Source organism: Sarcophilus harrisii, chromosome 2, assembly GCF_902635505.1.
Source record: "Sarcophilus harrisii chromosome 2, mSarHar1.11, whole genome shotgun sequence".
Lineage (NCBI taxonomy): Eukaryota > Metazoa > Chordata > Mammalia > Dasyuromorphia > Dasyuridae > Sarcophilus > Sarcophilus harrisii.
The window spans coordinates 282,873,445-282,890,924 of NC_045427.1; the positions used below are offsets into that span (position 1 = coordinate 282,873,445).

Genomic DNA, 17,480 nt, shown 5'->3' on the forward strand with positions numbered 1-17,480 from the left:
CTCTAAAAATCTTACGAGTACATGTGAATTTTGTCATGTTAAGTTTTTTGTAAACTTAAACCATTAACAATAAGTGTTATTTGCTGATGGACACAAAGCACTTGCCCTTTCTCTTGTATAAAATGAAAGCCTATTTCAGGGATCAAAATTCATCAGGGTATAGGAAAGCCTTCTCAGAAGAGGGAAAATTTGAGCTAGACCATGAAGGATGTGTATGATATTTCAACAGATGAAAGGAAAGGGAGGGCATTGTATAAAAGGGAAATAGCATAAAAAGGCAGGGAGATTGGAAAGTACTTTATCTTTTAGGTTTTGTTTTTGTTTTTATTTTGGGGAGCAGCTAGGTGGTACGGTAGAGTGCCAGGCCTGGAGTCAGGAAGACCCAAGTTTCAATCTAGCCTCAGACACCTCCTAACTATGTGGTGTTGGGCAATTCATTTAACTCTGTTTGCCTCAGTTTCCTCATCTGTAAAATAAGCTAAAGAAGAAAATGGGAAACCACTACAGTATCTTTGCCAAGAAAACTCCAGATGGGGACACAAAGAGTCATACATGACTGAACAATAACAATTTTTTCATTGTCAAGGCTTTTTGATGATGTTAAAAACAATACTCTCAATATACAAACACTTCTTTCTAAGGAACTTTGAAACAATCTTCACCATCTCCCTGCAATATAAAGCAGAGGAAGTATTATCTTTAATGAACCAATAAAAATGAGGTTAGGAAAAAAGAATCAAATATGCACTATGAAAAATATTGGTAGTTATCAATATACTTTTTTTTTTTCAACAGAGAATGGAGCCAGAGAATTCTTTGAGAGCAAAGAAAGAAGTGTTACTCATTCATTTTGTTCTGAAATACTGCTGAGTACTTTTCTTGGCCAAAAAAGGTCACTGAGAAAGTGTGTTTATAAAAACCTCATAATAACAATAATAACTAGCAATTATATAGTACATTAAGGCTTGCAAAACAACAACACTAATAATAATAACTAGCATTTATGTAATACATTAAAGCTTGCAAAGCACTTCCCATTTGTTATCTAATTTAATCTTTACAGCAACCATTTAAGGTAGTTGCTGTTATTCCTATTTTACAGATGAGGAAACTGAATCTGAGAGAGATTGAGTGACTTTCCCAAAGTCATATGCCTAGTAAGAGTCTGAGATAGGATTTTAATTCATTTTTTTTCTAAGTCCCAGTCTAGCATTCTATTCACTGTGCCATCTTGCTGCTTTATGTATAGTACTTTGATTTAGGTGCTCTAGAAGATATAAAGATGAGATGAAAATAATGGCTCACATTATTAAAAACTGAAAAAGCCCTGTGAAGTATTACAGGTATTATTCTCCTAATTTCAAAGATGAAAAAGCTGCCAGAGCTCTGGTTAGAATTACATACTTAGTAAGCATATGAGCCAGGAGACTGGAATCTAGGTCTTCTGACCTGAAATCTACTGTTCTTTCCACTAAATCCCTGTTAGAAAAGATAATTTCACAAATAATTACAATAGACTGTAGTATAAATAGCATAAAAGAGGTAAGAGCAAATTGTCCTAGATCAATTAAATGACAAGCACTTAATCAACTCTTACTAAATGCCAGTTGTATTGAGTGTTCTTTTGTTGTGCTCTGAGTATTCAAAGTAGTTCAAAACCACAAAAACAATTTTTGACCTGAAGGATCTTATACACTAATGGAGGAGATAGCATGCAAATAAATAGATACCTATTATAAAGAGCTTTACTAAATTTACAACTTCTAACTTCCCAAGATAATTCCCCTTCAAGTTTTGGATAAGTTTTATTGTAATGTGGGAAGAGGTAGTATATCAAGATAGTGTGGATCTCAGAAAAGAGAAGTTTTTTTTTTTTTTTTTAGTTATTATGGCTTAATAGTAGCTTGGAGGTGGCACTGGAGAATAAGGAATATGCATTCTGGCTCAATGGATTGGGTCAGAGGGAGTACTAGTCTCTGGAAGTATAAAGTTTCAGTCAAGGTGGGTCAGTAGAAGTACTGGTGTAAAGAGTGCATGTAGGAATGATGCAGGGAAGTTTATTCACAAAAGAATAGAAGTTCTGTATTAATCACAGGAGAAAAGAAAACTAAGGAGTAGCAGAAAAGCTAGTCTGAATAGAAAGAACTGAGTAAGCACAGAAGAAGTAAGAAGTGCTGAGTAGCAGAATTTGGTCATCAGACAAGCAATGTGAACTAATGGCCCAGCATTCCAACTGCAACATTACAGTGGAGAAGTCAAATATGAGCACTGTCTTGGGGCTGGAAAGCTTTGAGTTCAAGTTCCAACTTAGGCACATAATAGAAATGGCATCTTGGGCCAGTCATTTAACCTTTTGAGTTGGTTTTCTCTTTTGTAAAATGGGGATAATATACATGCACTGCTAACTTTATGGATGTTTGTGTCAACTTTTACAGCATGATGTAATCATTATTATTAGATTGTTGGAATTGTCCTCCATAAATTAACCTAGTTTTCTATTTTAAAATGTTGTCTTTTAAAATTAATTCAGAAAACATTTATTAAATGTCTCTAGTGAGTGGTGGGTTTGGGGTCAGAGGAGCTAGAACTGAATTCCAGTTATGTCACTCACTGCCTTGGGTGAATGACATCAATTCTCTGGACTTGGACTTTTTTTGCTGTAAATTCAGAAATTGGACTTAGTAACTTCCAACTCTTAATCTGTGATCTTCTATGTAATACATTTTGCTTTGTGTTGTAATGGAGAAATAAATTAAACACAAACCTTCTCAAAGAGTTTACAGTTTAATAGGAATTGTAAGACATGGATACATAAATATGTTACAGATTAGAATGTTCTAACTACATAAGAAAAGTATAGAGTACTATGTGTTTAGGTGAAGGATTCTTTTCATGTAAGGATTGTGGACCATTTAGTTGGCAGGTTCTTTCCAAAGTTCCTTCCAAACTTCAAATCCTGTGATTCTATTAAGAGAATAATAAGATCTGGTGGTTGGAGGGAGTCAGGGAAGACTTCATGGAGTATATAACATTTGAATCACATAATCTAGGAGCTGGAAAGAGCCTTTGAGACTTTATGGTTCATAAGATCACAGAATCCAAATCCAACCAAAACCAGCATTCTGAACTGGGCTAATTTTGAATCAGTTAATAACTTTATTGTATATTCTTTTCAGCTAATTAAAGAGTTATGCCATGAAGTTAATCTGAGCATAAAACAGTCTATATTCATTATTGTATGTAGAGAATTCAAAGCTATGGATCACTTTATTTCCAAAGGGACAAAGACTCAAGATTGTGTTTCTTAGTGAAAAATGTTGTAAGGGGAATTTTCTTTACAGACACAAATACATCTTGAGTCTAATAAGACTGTACCAATCTTTACATCAGATTGATATTAATCTCATTAATTAAGAATGACTCTACAACATTTTCAACAAATGGTCATTCACTTTTCATCTACTGGAACTATATCTTAAAAGATGGGCTGAATGTCAGCAGTTGGAGACCAAGGGAAAACTGGTTTTAGAGAATACTATGCACAAACATGCAGAAGTCAAAAAGCTTGAGATGCTTTACAGGGTACATACGACTTAGAACTAGATGGAACCTTTAAACTAATTCTCTCACTTCAGAGATGAGGAATTTAAGACTCAGAGGGATTATCTGCTTTTCACATGGACATATAGGTAGAACTAGTATTTGATCCTACCTCTTCTGACTCTAAATCTAGTGCTCATCACTGTTGTAAATGGGGGTAGTAGTCAAATGTTATTGGAGTACAAAATATATAATGGAATGTGAAATTTGACTAGAATAAAGATTAATCTAGAGAAGGGAAAGAATGAAGATTATTATCATCATTGCTATATACTCTATAATGTGCTTTTTTCCTTGTTTAAAACAAGAAGTTACAAGGAATAACAGGAAGGACCTGCAGATATGAGAAGGTTTCATGGGGGAAGTGGTATTTTAGGTGGGCTTTGAGGGATGGGTAGGAAATTAACAAGTTAGGGCAGAACATTCTGGATAGCAGGAGAAAACATGAGCAAAGTCAGGGAAATAGGAAGACCAGGAATGTATTTGGTTGACTAGAACATGGTGGTCATAAAAGGAGAAGTAGAAGAACAGGCTGAATATATAAGTGTAACTTTAACAATTCCACATTAAGTACAAGTCACTTTTATTATAAATAATGGCAGTTTTTTGAAGTTCAGTCTTCATTCACTTAACAAACATTTTCTAATTATCTACTATGTTTAAAGTTCTTTGCTCATCAGAGGGGAGAGATTAAAAAGAACCTCTTCTCAAGAAGTTTACAATCTAATTGTGGATTTGGGAAGAAAATATTAATGATGATTATACAAGAAAGAGAAGTATAAAGAGGAATTACGTACAAACTGTTATTTCATAAGGTTATTCTAAGGATCATACATGGAATGCATTGCAAACTTTAAAACACTATATACATGTTAGCTATGAGAAATTTTTTGGTAACCAGAGTATGTTTTCCTTTGGTCTTCTAGCTTATGGAGAGTCATCAAGTCTGAATTCTCCCAGCTGTCTTCACTAGCAGTTCCTCTCCTTCTTCATGCTTTGTCACTTCCTCATGGTGCTGATATCTTCTGGACAATCATAAATGGCAACTTCAATAGTAAAGACTGGAAAATGAGGTTTGAAGCAGGTACTTTTCTACTAACTTGAGGTTTATCCTGGGGGCAGAGGACGTCAAAAGGAACAAGTGAGTTAGCTGCTGCCATCTACTTCAAGCAGTGAGACAGATTATTAGAATCTAATCATTATATGTATTATTGGTCCTCTTTTTTCCTCATTTTCAAAGAATCTTCATTTTTTTTTTCACTGATGTATCTGATTGCTCCACTGACTTGATAGCAGGTAGAACTCCTATGTTCTATTTTCATTATTTCATTGTAAGGCACCTAATGCCAGGTTTTCTGACATTGATTTAGTTTGATTCTGTTCAATTCATTGTACTTCAATAAATAGTCGTCAAACATCCTTTTAGATACAAAGATGAAATACAAAGATGAAAGATGAAAGTCTCTGCCCTCAAGGAACTTATTAAAGGGAATATAAACAATAAACAGTCTTAGAGGGAAAGGTAAGGTTGGGATTAGACCTAGGGCTTAAACAATTAATTATGATACAAGCTAGAATGTGATAATGGCAAAAAGAAAAGTGAAGATAAATGAACATTACATACATTTTCTCGTTTTATCCTTACAACTCACACTTTTAAGGTATCCCTGTTTTCTAAAAATCGTAACAGAATTATAGAAATTGAGTAGGCCAAAGTACACAAAAAAGTAAATAGCAGGATCAAGTAATCAACCCATGTCTTCTGCCTTAGGTTTAGTGAGTTCTTCACAATATTTTATGTAATGATCAAAATCATGGTAACAATTTTTTAAAGAACTGTTCAAAGCATTGTGGTTATATAGATAAATGAGGTAAATCCATTATCCGAAGGAGCTTTTTGTCAATATTGCTCGAGAAGGTTACAAAACACTTTTGTCTTATTAAATCATTTGATTTTTACTTTAAGTCTACTGAGCAAGTCTTAAGTGTGAGAACTATAAATAAGAATAAAATAATTATATAATGATAAATTAAAATACTAGAGAAATTGTGCAGACAGGGATTGCTATGGGAATTCAGAAGGAGAGAGAATTGGAGTTGGTGTAATTAAGAAAGTTTTTTTTAGTGGAGGTATGATCTCAACTGATTTTTGAAAGATAGATTGGATTTATGCAGGCCAATAGGAAGGAGGGAGGGTATTCCAGTAAGGGAGATGAATTTGAGAAGAATCACATTATTTAAATGTTATAGGGGATCAAATGAGATATATGAAAAAGTGTCTTGTAGCCATAAAGTAGCATAGAAATGTGGGCTGGTTGGATCCATGTAATAGCTCACATTTCTATAGTTCTTTAAGGTTTACAAAGAACTATCTTCACTGCTGCCTTAAAATATCAGTATTATTAACTCCATTCTGCATTGAGGAAACAGAATCTCATACATCTATATAATTCCCATAATTAGCCAATCAACAAACATTTATTATTGTTACTGTCTGCCAGATCCTAGGACTACAATGGCAAAGACGATAGTTTCAATATCCAATGAGTTTATATTCTGGTGGGTGGGGAACAACATTCATACATACATATAATACAGAATATGTATAAAGTAAACACAGTATAATTTTGGTAGGAAGAGATGAACCATTGAAGAGATCAGGAAAACTCTTCCTCTAGATGGTGGCTCTTGAACTGAGACTTAAAGGAAGCTGGAGTTTCCAAGGGCAGAGGAGAGGAGGCATGCATTCTGGGGAGGGGATAGGCCGTGAAAAGGCATGAAAATGGACTTCAAAATGGACTATTGTATTTGAGGAATATTGTATTTGAGGTCAGTATGGCTGGAATGTAGAGTGCAGGAAGAAAAACAACATGCAGTAAGGTTGGAAAGGTATGCTGACCTGTCAACTTTGCCATATTAAATTTTGTTGTTCAGTGTAAGCATAGGTTCAGAGTTTGCTCTGAGCAAAATTTACTAATATATTTTCATCTATATTTTGGGTAGATCCCTATGTTCCTCTCCTTGTCCCATTTCATGGTGTTCCAGCTTCTTGCTCCCTTCAAAGCCCAAATCAAGTGCCAACTCCTCCATCAAACATCCTGGACCTTTCCTCCTTCATCTGACCTTTGTCATCTGCAGACACCATAGGATAATTTCCTCCTCAAACTTCCTGAGACCCTTGCTCTTATTTTATTACCCCTTGTGTTCTACTTATTTTGACTTGGTCTTCCCCCAATCTCTGACCTTGTGAGATTGGGAGTGCATTGTAGGGGGACCTTTTGCATAATAAACAACTTAAATTAGAGTGAAATAGTAAGTAGATTACTATATACTAAATAAATTAGTATATGATTCTAGGAAAATATTTTGAATATTCAGAATCCAAGAAAACAATAACAACAATAAAAAAGCAGGAGCAATTGCTTTTAAACACATCTCGATTAATTCAATTCAATTAGGCAAATATTTAGGACATACTGCTCAGCACTGTGATTGATGCTTGAGGAGAACATTTTGTTAAGGCATGTCTTCTACTTTCATGAAGTGTATAGTTTAGTAGGGAAACTTGATACATATACAAGATAGCTATAAAACAATTATGAAGCTAACTATAATTCACATTTATATATTACTTAAAGGTTTCCAAAGTTCTTTCCTCTTATCTACCCTGTGAGGTAGCTAGAAATGTATATATAATACCCATTTTACAGCTAGTAAGTATAAGATCAAGGTACAACTCAAACCCAGTTCTTTTAACTCTCAGGTAAGGGCTCTTTCCATTATACCACACTTATCAGAAGAGTATTATGTGAGGCTTGAGAGAGGCTAATTATTGAAAATTATTGAGAGGAAGGCTATTGAAAAAAAAAGTTTAATATTTCCTGAATCTGGGTTACATAAGTTAAACTGAAGGCTAAAAATGCAATAAAAAAATCATAAATCCTTAGGAATAAAGAGATTGCTCTGTAATCTCTTATTCCATAGCTGAATTAGAGAAGTAGTGAAAGGCAGACACAATTTCTTTTGATGTTTAAAGCCAGTATTTGGGGGTTGCTTTGGGTAATATCTGGTCTCTGTGTGCAGTTCTCATCCTATGTGAATCAATGCCAACATTCTCTTTGTCCTGTTCCCCTTACATTGCAGTGGAGAAAGTGGCAGTCCTGTGCCGGTTTCTGGACATTCATTCAGTGACTAAAAACCATCTGCTGAAGTACTCTTTGGCGCATGCCTTCTGCTGCTTTCTGACAGCTGTAGAGGATGTCAACCCTGCGGTGGCTACAAGAGCAGGGCTCTTGCTTGATACCATAAAGAGGCCAGCTTTACAGGTACCTTAAACGGCACACGGATTCTCCACTCTTGATCATGTGGGACAGATTTTGACAGAATCAGAGAATTTCAGAGTTGGACAAGACCTCAGAGGCCTTCAAAAACAACCTATACTGAACAGTAATGTCTTCTTCAGTATTGCTGATGAATGGTCTTCCAGGCTTTGCTTCATTACCTTCTGTAGGATAACAATGACTAAGACTGTCCATTCCATTTTCAGATAGCTTTATTTAATTGTTTGGAATTTCTCTTTCCTTCCGTGGAATTTATATTTGCCTCTCTCCAACTACTACCAGTTTCCTTGAGTTCTGTTCTCTGAAGCCAAATAGTAAAAGTTTAATCCCTTTCCCACATGACAGCCTTTGAAATACTTGAAGACTGATATCATGTGCTCCCTAGGTCTTCTCTTCTCTAGGCTTAACATCCTCAGCTACTTCAGCCTATACTTGTCTATCATATTCTCCAGGCCCTTCCTCATCCTAGGTACCCATCTCTGGATATTTTCTAGCTTATCAGTTTCCTTTTATAATTAAACACACAGAAATGAATATCATATTCCAGATCTATCTGATCAGGTTAGAATTTTGGAAACTGTACCTTTCTTGATGTAGCCCAAGATCACATTAACTTTCTTAGCTGACTTGTCATACTATTCATTCATATTGAGCATGTAGTTCACAAAAAAACTCAGATCTTTTTCAGATAAATGGAAATGTAGTCATGTCTCCTCTGCCTTATAATTTATAGCTTATTTTTTGATTTTAAGTAAAGAATTTACATATGTCTATCATTAAATCTATTATCTATCCTTTCATCCTAGGCATGTTTGAGTCTACTCAATATATTTCTGTTGATTACTCCAGTTTTTAGATAGTAAATGCTAAGGAAATGCTTACTAATTGTATTTAGCAAAATGACTTATATTCACAGTTCACAAATAGTGCTTGAAGGTTTATAAAACTTTTTCCTCATATGAGAGAGGTAAAATCTTTTTTTTGAAGAATAATAACTTATTTCATGGTTAAAAAGGCATAATGTTAGAGCTTCAAGTGATCTTAGAGATTATCTAGTCTGATCCCTTCATTCTAGAAAATGAAACCAAGGCTTGAAGGGATAATGACTTGCCTAAAGACATATACAGCTAGCAGATTCAGAACTCGGATTCTGGTTGCTAGATTCCACTCATCCAGTGTTTTTCTACTCTACCTACCACAAGATGATTTTCAAAGGAAGGAAAAGATTGGAATCTACAAATCATAGGCTAGAAGTTCTAGAAAATTCACCAGAATAGTTTGTGGACTTTAAAAAGTGGTGATTAAACCCTAAGGTGGTTGTTTTAAAAACCAGTCAATATCCTGATATAAATAACTAAGGATTCTTGATAACATTACAATACTGATTGTTCAGGGGAGATCTATAAATATTATTTACCTATGTTTTAAAGAAGCATTTGATAAAGTTTATTAGGCAATTTGGGGGGACAAAATGGAGAAATATAGACCAGTTGGAAGAATGGTTGAATGATCAATGACATGGTTGAATGACTGGAGGCCCAAAGTAAACGGTGACAGTTATCTCTCAGTTTGAGAAGTGTTCTCTAACATATTTTTCCAAAGATTTGTTCTTGGCACTGTGACATTCAACTTTAAAAAAAGTTAGTGATCTGAGTGAAACATAGATGTTATTATTATGCTTATCAATATATCCAACAAGACGAAACTAAGAAGAATAGGCAAAATGGTAAATGAAAGTGCCAGGATATGTAAAGATTTAGAGAAGCTAGAATGATGATTCAAAGAAAACAAGATGATATTTAATAGGAATAAGTTTAAAATTTTATTCTTAGGCTAAAAAAATCACTCTCATAATTATAAAAATCAGGAGGATTGATAGATCTGAAATTCACATGAAAAAAAGTGAGGTTTTTGTCATAGTATACAAGCTCAATATGTCAGTAGTGCTACCTACTGACTGAATGTTAGACAACAGTAGAGACACATAGTGGTCAGAACATGGGAGGTTAACTCCACTTTTCTGAGCTCAGGAAAGACTCAGTATGGAGTTCTATGTTCAGTTCTGGTGCCACATTTTTGTGTTGATATTGGTAATCTATAATTTGTCCAGAGGAGGTTGACTGGGATGATATAGGAATAAGAGAATATGCAGAATAAGGGTCATTTTATACTAGAGAATAAAAGACCTAGGGAGATATGGTAGTTTATTTTCAAGCATTCAGAGAGTTTTAATGTGGAAGAGAATTTGGCTTCTTTTGCTTTGCCCCAGAAAGCAGAAATGAGAGCAATGGGTGAAAATTAGAGAGACAGATAGGCTCCATTTAGGAGGTAATGTGAAGGCAGTTTGAATTTAGCCTCAGGTATTTAACTTGACATTTTACCTTGGACAACTCTTAGCCTGAGCAAGATTGTTGCTTTATCTGTAAAATGGAGATAATAAAAGAACTCACTTCATAAAACTGTTATGATTATCAGAAAAAATAGCATTTGTAAAGTACTTTGCAAGCTTTAAAATGATATATAAAAATAAAACATTACATAAGGATTTTTAAAAATAATAATTAAAGCTGCCTGAAGATAGTATAATCTGCCCAATAAAATAGTATATACCTTTTCATTAGAAGTCTTTTTATCTTTTTTTGGGCCTTTTGTGACCCCTATGGGGGCCATATATAGCCCACAACATTCCTGAATGTGATCCTGAACCATATTAAAATCTAATTGGGAAATAGTCAACAAAATAAAACAGTAAAACATAGGTAATGTTAATATGTGTTTTTTCTAAGCCAGAATGTCATCTATAGGGATTCTTATGTATGTGTACATGTTTATGTTTGAGTTAGACACACTTGTTGTAGAGGAGATTTCTGTACCAGGATAGATGGGAATTCATGGCTCCTGAAGTTCCATCTGATTTAGCAATTTAGGGTATTTAAATGTTGTAGAGGAGGAAGAGAACTGGGCTTGGAATTAGGACTGAGATCGAATGTTACTTCTGACACTTGCTAGATAGATGTGTGATTTTGGGCAAGTCATTTAATCTCTTAGACGTAGATATACATATACATATATATGTATATGTATGTATATCTATATATGTGTGTGTATGTGTGATGTATGTGTATGTATCTTTTTGTACATACATACAAAGACACAAAATATACCATTGACAGGATAAGAACTAGAACTATGAATTCCTGAATTTAGAGTAGAAATTGCAAAACATGGAATACGAGATTATATAATTTGAAGGAGTGAAGAAAGAACATGTAATAATGATGCAGATGGAAACTATGTGAGAAAAGTGCTCCTGTGGGTTTTTTTTTGTTTGTTTGTTTTTAGTTACATGGTACACTGCCAGAAATGTTACTCTAGTTTAATATGGAAATTGATTTTAAGTAATTTTGATGAGATGAAATTATATGAATTGCTTAAAAGGTCTGGTAAGAAGAAAGAAGGGTCTGATTTCTATTCATACATAGTACTGGAGACCTTTGACACAATGGAGATGTTTTAGGGAAAGATTTAGGGAATTTAGGGAAAGATCAAACTCTTTGAAGTTACTCTTTGAAGTAAGGCCTTAATGTATCTTTGTAACAGAGACTGATGTTCTCATCTTCTGGACAGGAATGACAATGTTGAGTCAATGTGTTGACACTTGTATTCCTCTTTGTGTAAAAGGGAAGAAAACATCCATCTAAATTCTCTAAACCATGGGTTTGATGTCAGTCTGTCTTTGGACTGTGGTGTCCATATGGGAACTTTTCCTGTCTTAAAGGAGTAGGAGTTGTATTAGAGTTTGTTTCCCTCCACAACTCCTAGAGTTGCTATTTTAGTTCATCAAACTGAAAGGGAAAGAATTGGGGCAAACCTGCCAAATTGCTGGCAGACTTGAGAAATTCTATAACCTGTTAAGTAGCCAAGATTCCCAGGAACAGAGGATCATTATTTCTCTTCTCTAAGCTCTGTCTCAGCTCTGCCTGCCAGTCTTTCTAATTACAACAAAAACTTTATAGTTTTCTATTTAATTCTATCCATAAGTAAGTAGATGGTCTTGGGTGTCCTCTTAAATATTGGGGAGACACCTTCTTAAAGTTTTATCTCATCTTGATCATATTTGCTTTATTTTTCAAGAAGGAAGAATCATTTTAAATTCTTTTCTTAAAGGAACTCAGATTATTTAAAATTAGTTATAGAGAATATCCAACCAAGGAAAGTGAGTAGTGGAGTATTGTTCCTTCATGAGGTTACTGAAGCAGCTTTGGTATAGTGGAAAGGATGCAGGATTTAGAAGGAAGAGAGCTGGATTTGAATCCTATCTCTGATATTTACTAGCTGATTGACTATGTGCTAGTTACTTAATCTTTATGAACTTCAGCTTCTTTAAATTTTTACGAGAAAAGCACTTTGTAAACATTATAGAACTATAGAAATGTGATGTTATTATTACTGAATTACCCCTTTGGAAGCTTATTGCTGATGATACCTGGAGTTGGGGTCAGGAAGACCTGTATTCTAGTCCTGCCTCACACATTTTCTATGAACCTGGACAAATCACTAAATTTGGTCTTCCCCAGTTTCATCAGCTGCAAAATGAGGATAATACCAGCACCTGGTACATAAAGTGGTTGTGAGGACCTAATGATAGAACACATATACAGTGCTTTGTAAGCCTTAAACCATTATAGAACTGTGAGCTTTTATTAGATTTATTATTGTTATGGTAAATTAAGAACTAGAAAAAACAACCAGATTTCACTGATTTGAGAAATGATTCAGACATCGACCATAACATAGCTAGGAACCAAGAAAACTCAATCATAACTGCCTTGTACAAGTCTGGTCACAATCTAGTACATATATATGTAATGTAATTTGATATAGGAATGTAATATTGATAGAGATAGCAACTCAGAAGTAAAATGGTCTCTGCTTGTAAACCAACATCTCTAACAGACACACAGTTCATATTTTATCAGAATCAGAGCCAAAATTAGATTTGGACAAGGTTCTTACCTAACTTATTTCCATATAAAATTTTGAAAAAGTTTTTCCAATTTGAAATATCATTTTTATTCAATCAGAATATTCATGTCTCCTTTGGCGGTGAAATGTACCTAACAGTTGGGAGCTCTGGGTTCAAGGCTCACTGTGTAACCTCAAAGATATCACCTTGCTTCCCTGAGTCCTGTTTGAGATAGAGAATTGTAAGATTCTTCTTAGTTTTATGATTCAAATGTAATGGAAAGGGCATGAGACTTGGGATCAGGAATTCTGGCTTTGAATTCTAGCTATAAGCTAGTTGTGTGATATTAAACAAATCACTTTTTTTCTCTGAACTTCACTGTCCCCATTTGTAAATGGGGATAATAATACCAGCACCACTTACTTCATGAGGAACGAATGAAATATAGTACAAAGTGTTTTATAAACCTTAAAATTTTGTTATACTGCACATAACCCCAAAATGTTTATATCTATTATCTTTTCTTTTATTCTCCAACAGGGCCTATGTTTATGCCTTGACTTCCAGTTTGATACAGTTGTTAAGGATAGACCCACAATTCTTAGCAAGCTTTTACTCCTACATTTTCTTAAGCAAGATATACCTGCATTGAGCTGGGAATTTTTTGTTAATAGATTTGAGACCCTTTCTCTGGAGGCTCAGCTGCATTTGGATTGCAACAAAGAGTTTCCTTTTCCAACAAGTAAGTATAGCAGAGAAATGAAATTTTAAGGGGGTGCTGCAGTTCATATCCTTGAACAAGTCAGGATGAGCAGAGGTCCTTTTGCATGTAGTTTCACCTCTTGTTATGGATGGAATGTTGAATTTTTCTTATCTTTCTAAGGTCTAATAATACCCTAGTGCCCTAGTTTTAAACTGGTTCTAACTCATTGCTGGTACTCTTGTTCTCTCCTCTAGGGTCCCAAATCATTTCATTTTGTATCTGCATCTTTTGTATTGTTTATTCATTGTGCTTAGATCCAAATTTTGAACTTTTAGTTAATGATTTGTGCATGGGCAGATTTATAAGATGTGCCCTCATCCCATTAACCCATTGTGACATATTTACAGATCATTAATCTGCATGATATACATTAATAATACTCTGATGCACAATTTGGAGGCACCCACCTCTGTGTTTGTGTATACCCGTATATTTTGCCCTGTTGAATTAAAAAATTAGGTGTTTTGGTATTATGATCTAAAGGTAAAAATTATAGACTGGACATAAATCCCTACCTACCTCTGACTCATCATAAAAGTGTGCATCCCACACGATACATGAAAAAGATTTTTTTCAAGTAATCACACAGCATACATTTGTATATATATATAGTGTATATATATATTATATATATATATACACACAGTTATCTTGTGCAAAGATTCTTATATAGTGGTACAGACTGAAGAAAATGATAACTTCTTTAATTCTATTTGCAAAGCGATCACTGCTGTAAGGACCAATGTTGCTAACCTCAGTGATGCAGCATTGTGGAAGATCAAGAGGGCTCGTTTTGCAAGGAATCGCCAGAAAAGTGTGCGTTCCCTGAGAGACAGCGTGAAAGGGCCTGTGGAATCAAAGAGGGCACTATCCCTTCCTGAAACTCTAACCTCCAAAATTCGTTGAGTATCTTCTCGCATCCTATTGATAAAGCCTGTGTAATGTCTTTTCTGAGGCTTACTTGTTGTGCTTTTTAACGTTCACAGAGAGTGAGTTGCTTCTATGGTCAACTGAGCTTTTTTTTTTTTAATTTAAATTTTTTAAAAAAAATTTTTTTAGCAGGCTTGGCTTTCAGGTTCCCTAAAATATCAACTCTGATGTGCAGAAGTTATTCTAACCAGTTCTGGGTTGGCCTGGCTATTTCACTGTGACAAAATACTAATAAGCATTTAGTGAGATGGGAAGAGTGCTAAAACAAAGGAAGCCATGGTCTTTTCTGGCCATTATTGCCCCAGAAAGAAGCAGTTGTCAGAATGGAATTCTGGGCTTTGAGTTTTTTGTTTACATTATAGTAAATTTAAGAATTATTTAAATGATAATCAGCTAAACCTGCATGCCAGAACTGGGAATGAATAAATGTTAAAAATGAGCTATAGAACATGTTGATTTTTCCCCCTTGCCCTTTGATAGAAACATCTGAACAAGGCTCCAAATCACCCACCAAATCATAATCACCATCATAATTGCTCTTCTGAAGGGAAGACCAGGCTAAGAGGAAAGTTGGAGTCCTACTTTTAAAAATCTCTGTCTCTCTCTCTCTCTGTCTCTCTGTGTGCCTTTGTCTTTTTTCACTCTCTTCTTGTTTAAAATTCATTCTTTATACTTTACTGTTTTAGAAAAGTAGAAAGAAATTAGTATTTTCTGTTTTAATAAATGAGGAGAAAAACAGCACATATCCTATAAAAGAATGCATATGTTTTGTTATATTGCTGTTTAATTTGTTAATTATTTAAGCCCTATCTAATCCCCAAATAATCACAGTGAAATCAATGAAACACCTCCATATAACACATTTGGGATCTTATCATAAGCTGAGAAGTTTAATTTAACATTGGCATTCATTAGTAGAGAGCTTTTTTGTGACATGGCCATTTTAATCGCAATTTTGATTTAATTTTTGTTTTTCTTTTATATCTTGATTTCTTGACTTTATGATAAGCTATGAAAATGTGGTACTTTTTCCTTTTGGAGAGTCCACAGAGTTCCTTGTAACATTAAATAGATCTTCTCCAGGGCAAGGGATGGGGTGCAAAGAGAAAGGAAGGGACCAATTTAGACTTTTCAACAGAAACAAAACCACTTGAACATAAGCCCCAGGGATGCTAGACTTTGTAATGAATTCAGGTGAAATTGATTTGGATCCTAAAAACCAGCAGCTGGGATCAATGATCTCATTTCATTTTTCTTTAACAGCTTTTTTTTTTTTAAAGCAGTTTCACAACCTTGCAGACTAGCTCCAATGTGCCCCCAGTTGTTTTCTTGTATAGTGCCCATGACAATTGGTAATGAATCTAGAAACCACATTTCTTATTTTTGTGAAGCTCAGAGATATCATTCAAATAGCTTGCATAATAGTCTGATGCACAGATACCCAATATCTGATGTTAATGATGACTAGGAAGAATGAACTTGTCCTTACTGTTCAGTGTAGCTTTGTTAGCATTGAGAATATTTCTAGGCTCAAGTTGTCTTCAATGCTTATTTAAATAGAGTTGTTGTTGATTTTTAAGCTGTGAGGTTGACCAGGCATGAGCAGTCTGCTCCAGCTCTCGGTGGGACACCTGAACAAACGCCAGGTGGGTACTTTGGGTGTTGAAGGGCTATATAAACATATTGGGCATATTATCTGACTCAGGTAGACAAGATGAGATAAAGTGTAATGTCTTTAACTGGACCAAGGATGATTATGAGATTGCTAATTCCTAAAGATTCCTACCTCAGAAATTCAGACACCTGAGCTCCTGAAGTTGGAATTTTGAAAGATTTGAAACATAGTAGCTGTCCAGTGATTTGTGGTCCCATAAGGAGCATCATGCTGTAAGCCTTGTGCACTTTTCCCAAGAGAGCCAATGTAACTGCTATTCCATCCTATGAATATATGCATATATATGCATGTGTACATATATAAATTCATATATGATATAGCACTGCTTTAGGAAAGCATACATTTCATTTACATTTTTTAAAGGTCTGCAGTTTGAACCATCTCCATTATCACCTCCACATCCACCTAGGAGCCAGCCATTAGCCCATTTCTAATCCCTTAAAAGATTCTCACATGTCATTTCTGTCTTTTGAAGAAAGGAAGAACTCTTTTAAATGATTAGTATTGAATGACTAAGGGAGCACACTAAGAGTGGTACCATCTTTCTTTTGACATATTGTGGTATATCCCAATATATTGGGAAGCATTCTGAGGGTTAAAGGATAACAGGAAGTCAATTTCATGTTTGTAGCCTGGAATTTATCTACTGAATGCCTGTGGAATTTACTGAAAATTGTAACAACTCTAATACCTGTTGAATTCCCTCTATTTCCCAGTTAATGAAAGCTGATAAAAAGTGTTCAGTAATCCCTGGCATAGGTATAATTTAGCTTAATCCTATACAAATGAGGAAAGTGAGCTTCAGGGAAGCTCCCACAGATCAGCATCATGGCATAAGTCTTGTGTCCATTCATCCTCTAATAAGGATCAGAGGATTTAGAAAAATGACTGTGCAGGTCTATACTGGTAACTTGAGGGCTCTGGAGTACTTTCCTCCTAAAACACGGTGATATTGGTGGTATCAGTATCATTTTGGCTCAGACAGGTGTAGTGACTTACTTGCTCATAATTACAATGAGGAGGTATCAGTCAAGGTGTGAAAGTCGGCATTTTCTCCATTCCGTAGCACTCTCTCTTTGTTCTTTGTAATCCTTCTTTTCTACATGTGGCACTTATGAAAGGACCACATTGAGAGACATAAAACATTATGTGTTTTGAACTTGGTGAGAAAGAGGGAGGAACCAATATGTGAAGCTCATGTAAATT

At 34.8% G+C, this 17,480-nt stretch overlaps 1 protein-coding gene across 11 annotated transcripts in view; it reads left to right on the top strand.

Moving 5' to 3' along the window:
* UNC79 (unc-79 homolog, NALCN channel complex subunit) overlaps positions 1-17,480 on the top strand; it is a 300,682-nt gene that overhangs the window by 152,130 nt on the left and 131,072 nt on the right. For 8 of the 11 annotated variants that reach the window (XM_031952318.1, XM_031952320.1, XM_031952321.1 and 5 more), the window contains 5 exons: positions 4,527-4,684; positions 7,744-7,925; positions 13,447-13,648; positions 14,391-14,570; positions 16,180-16,245. In XM_031952318.1, coding sequence (XP_031808178.1) covers positions 4,527-4,684; positions 7,744-7,925; positions 13,447-13,648; positions 14,391-14,570; positions 16,180-16,245 — 788 coding nt within the window. The remainder of the gene's footprint in view (positions 1-4,526; positions 4,685-7,743; positions 7,926-13,446; positions 13,649-14,390; positions 14,571-16,179; positions 16,246-17,480) is intronic. The other 3 variants (XM_031952319.1, XM_031952325.1, XM_031952327.1) reach the window with 1 other exon arrangement.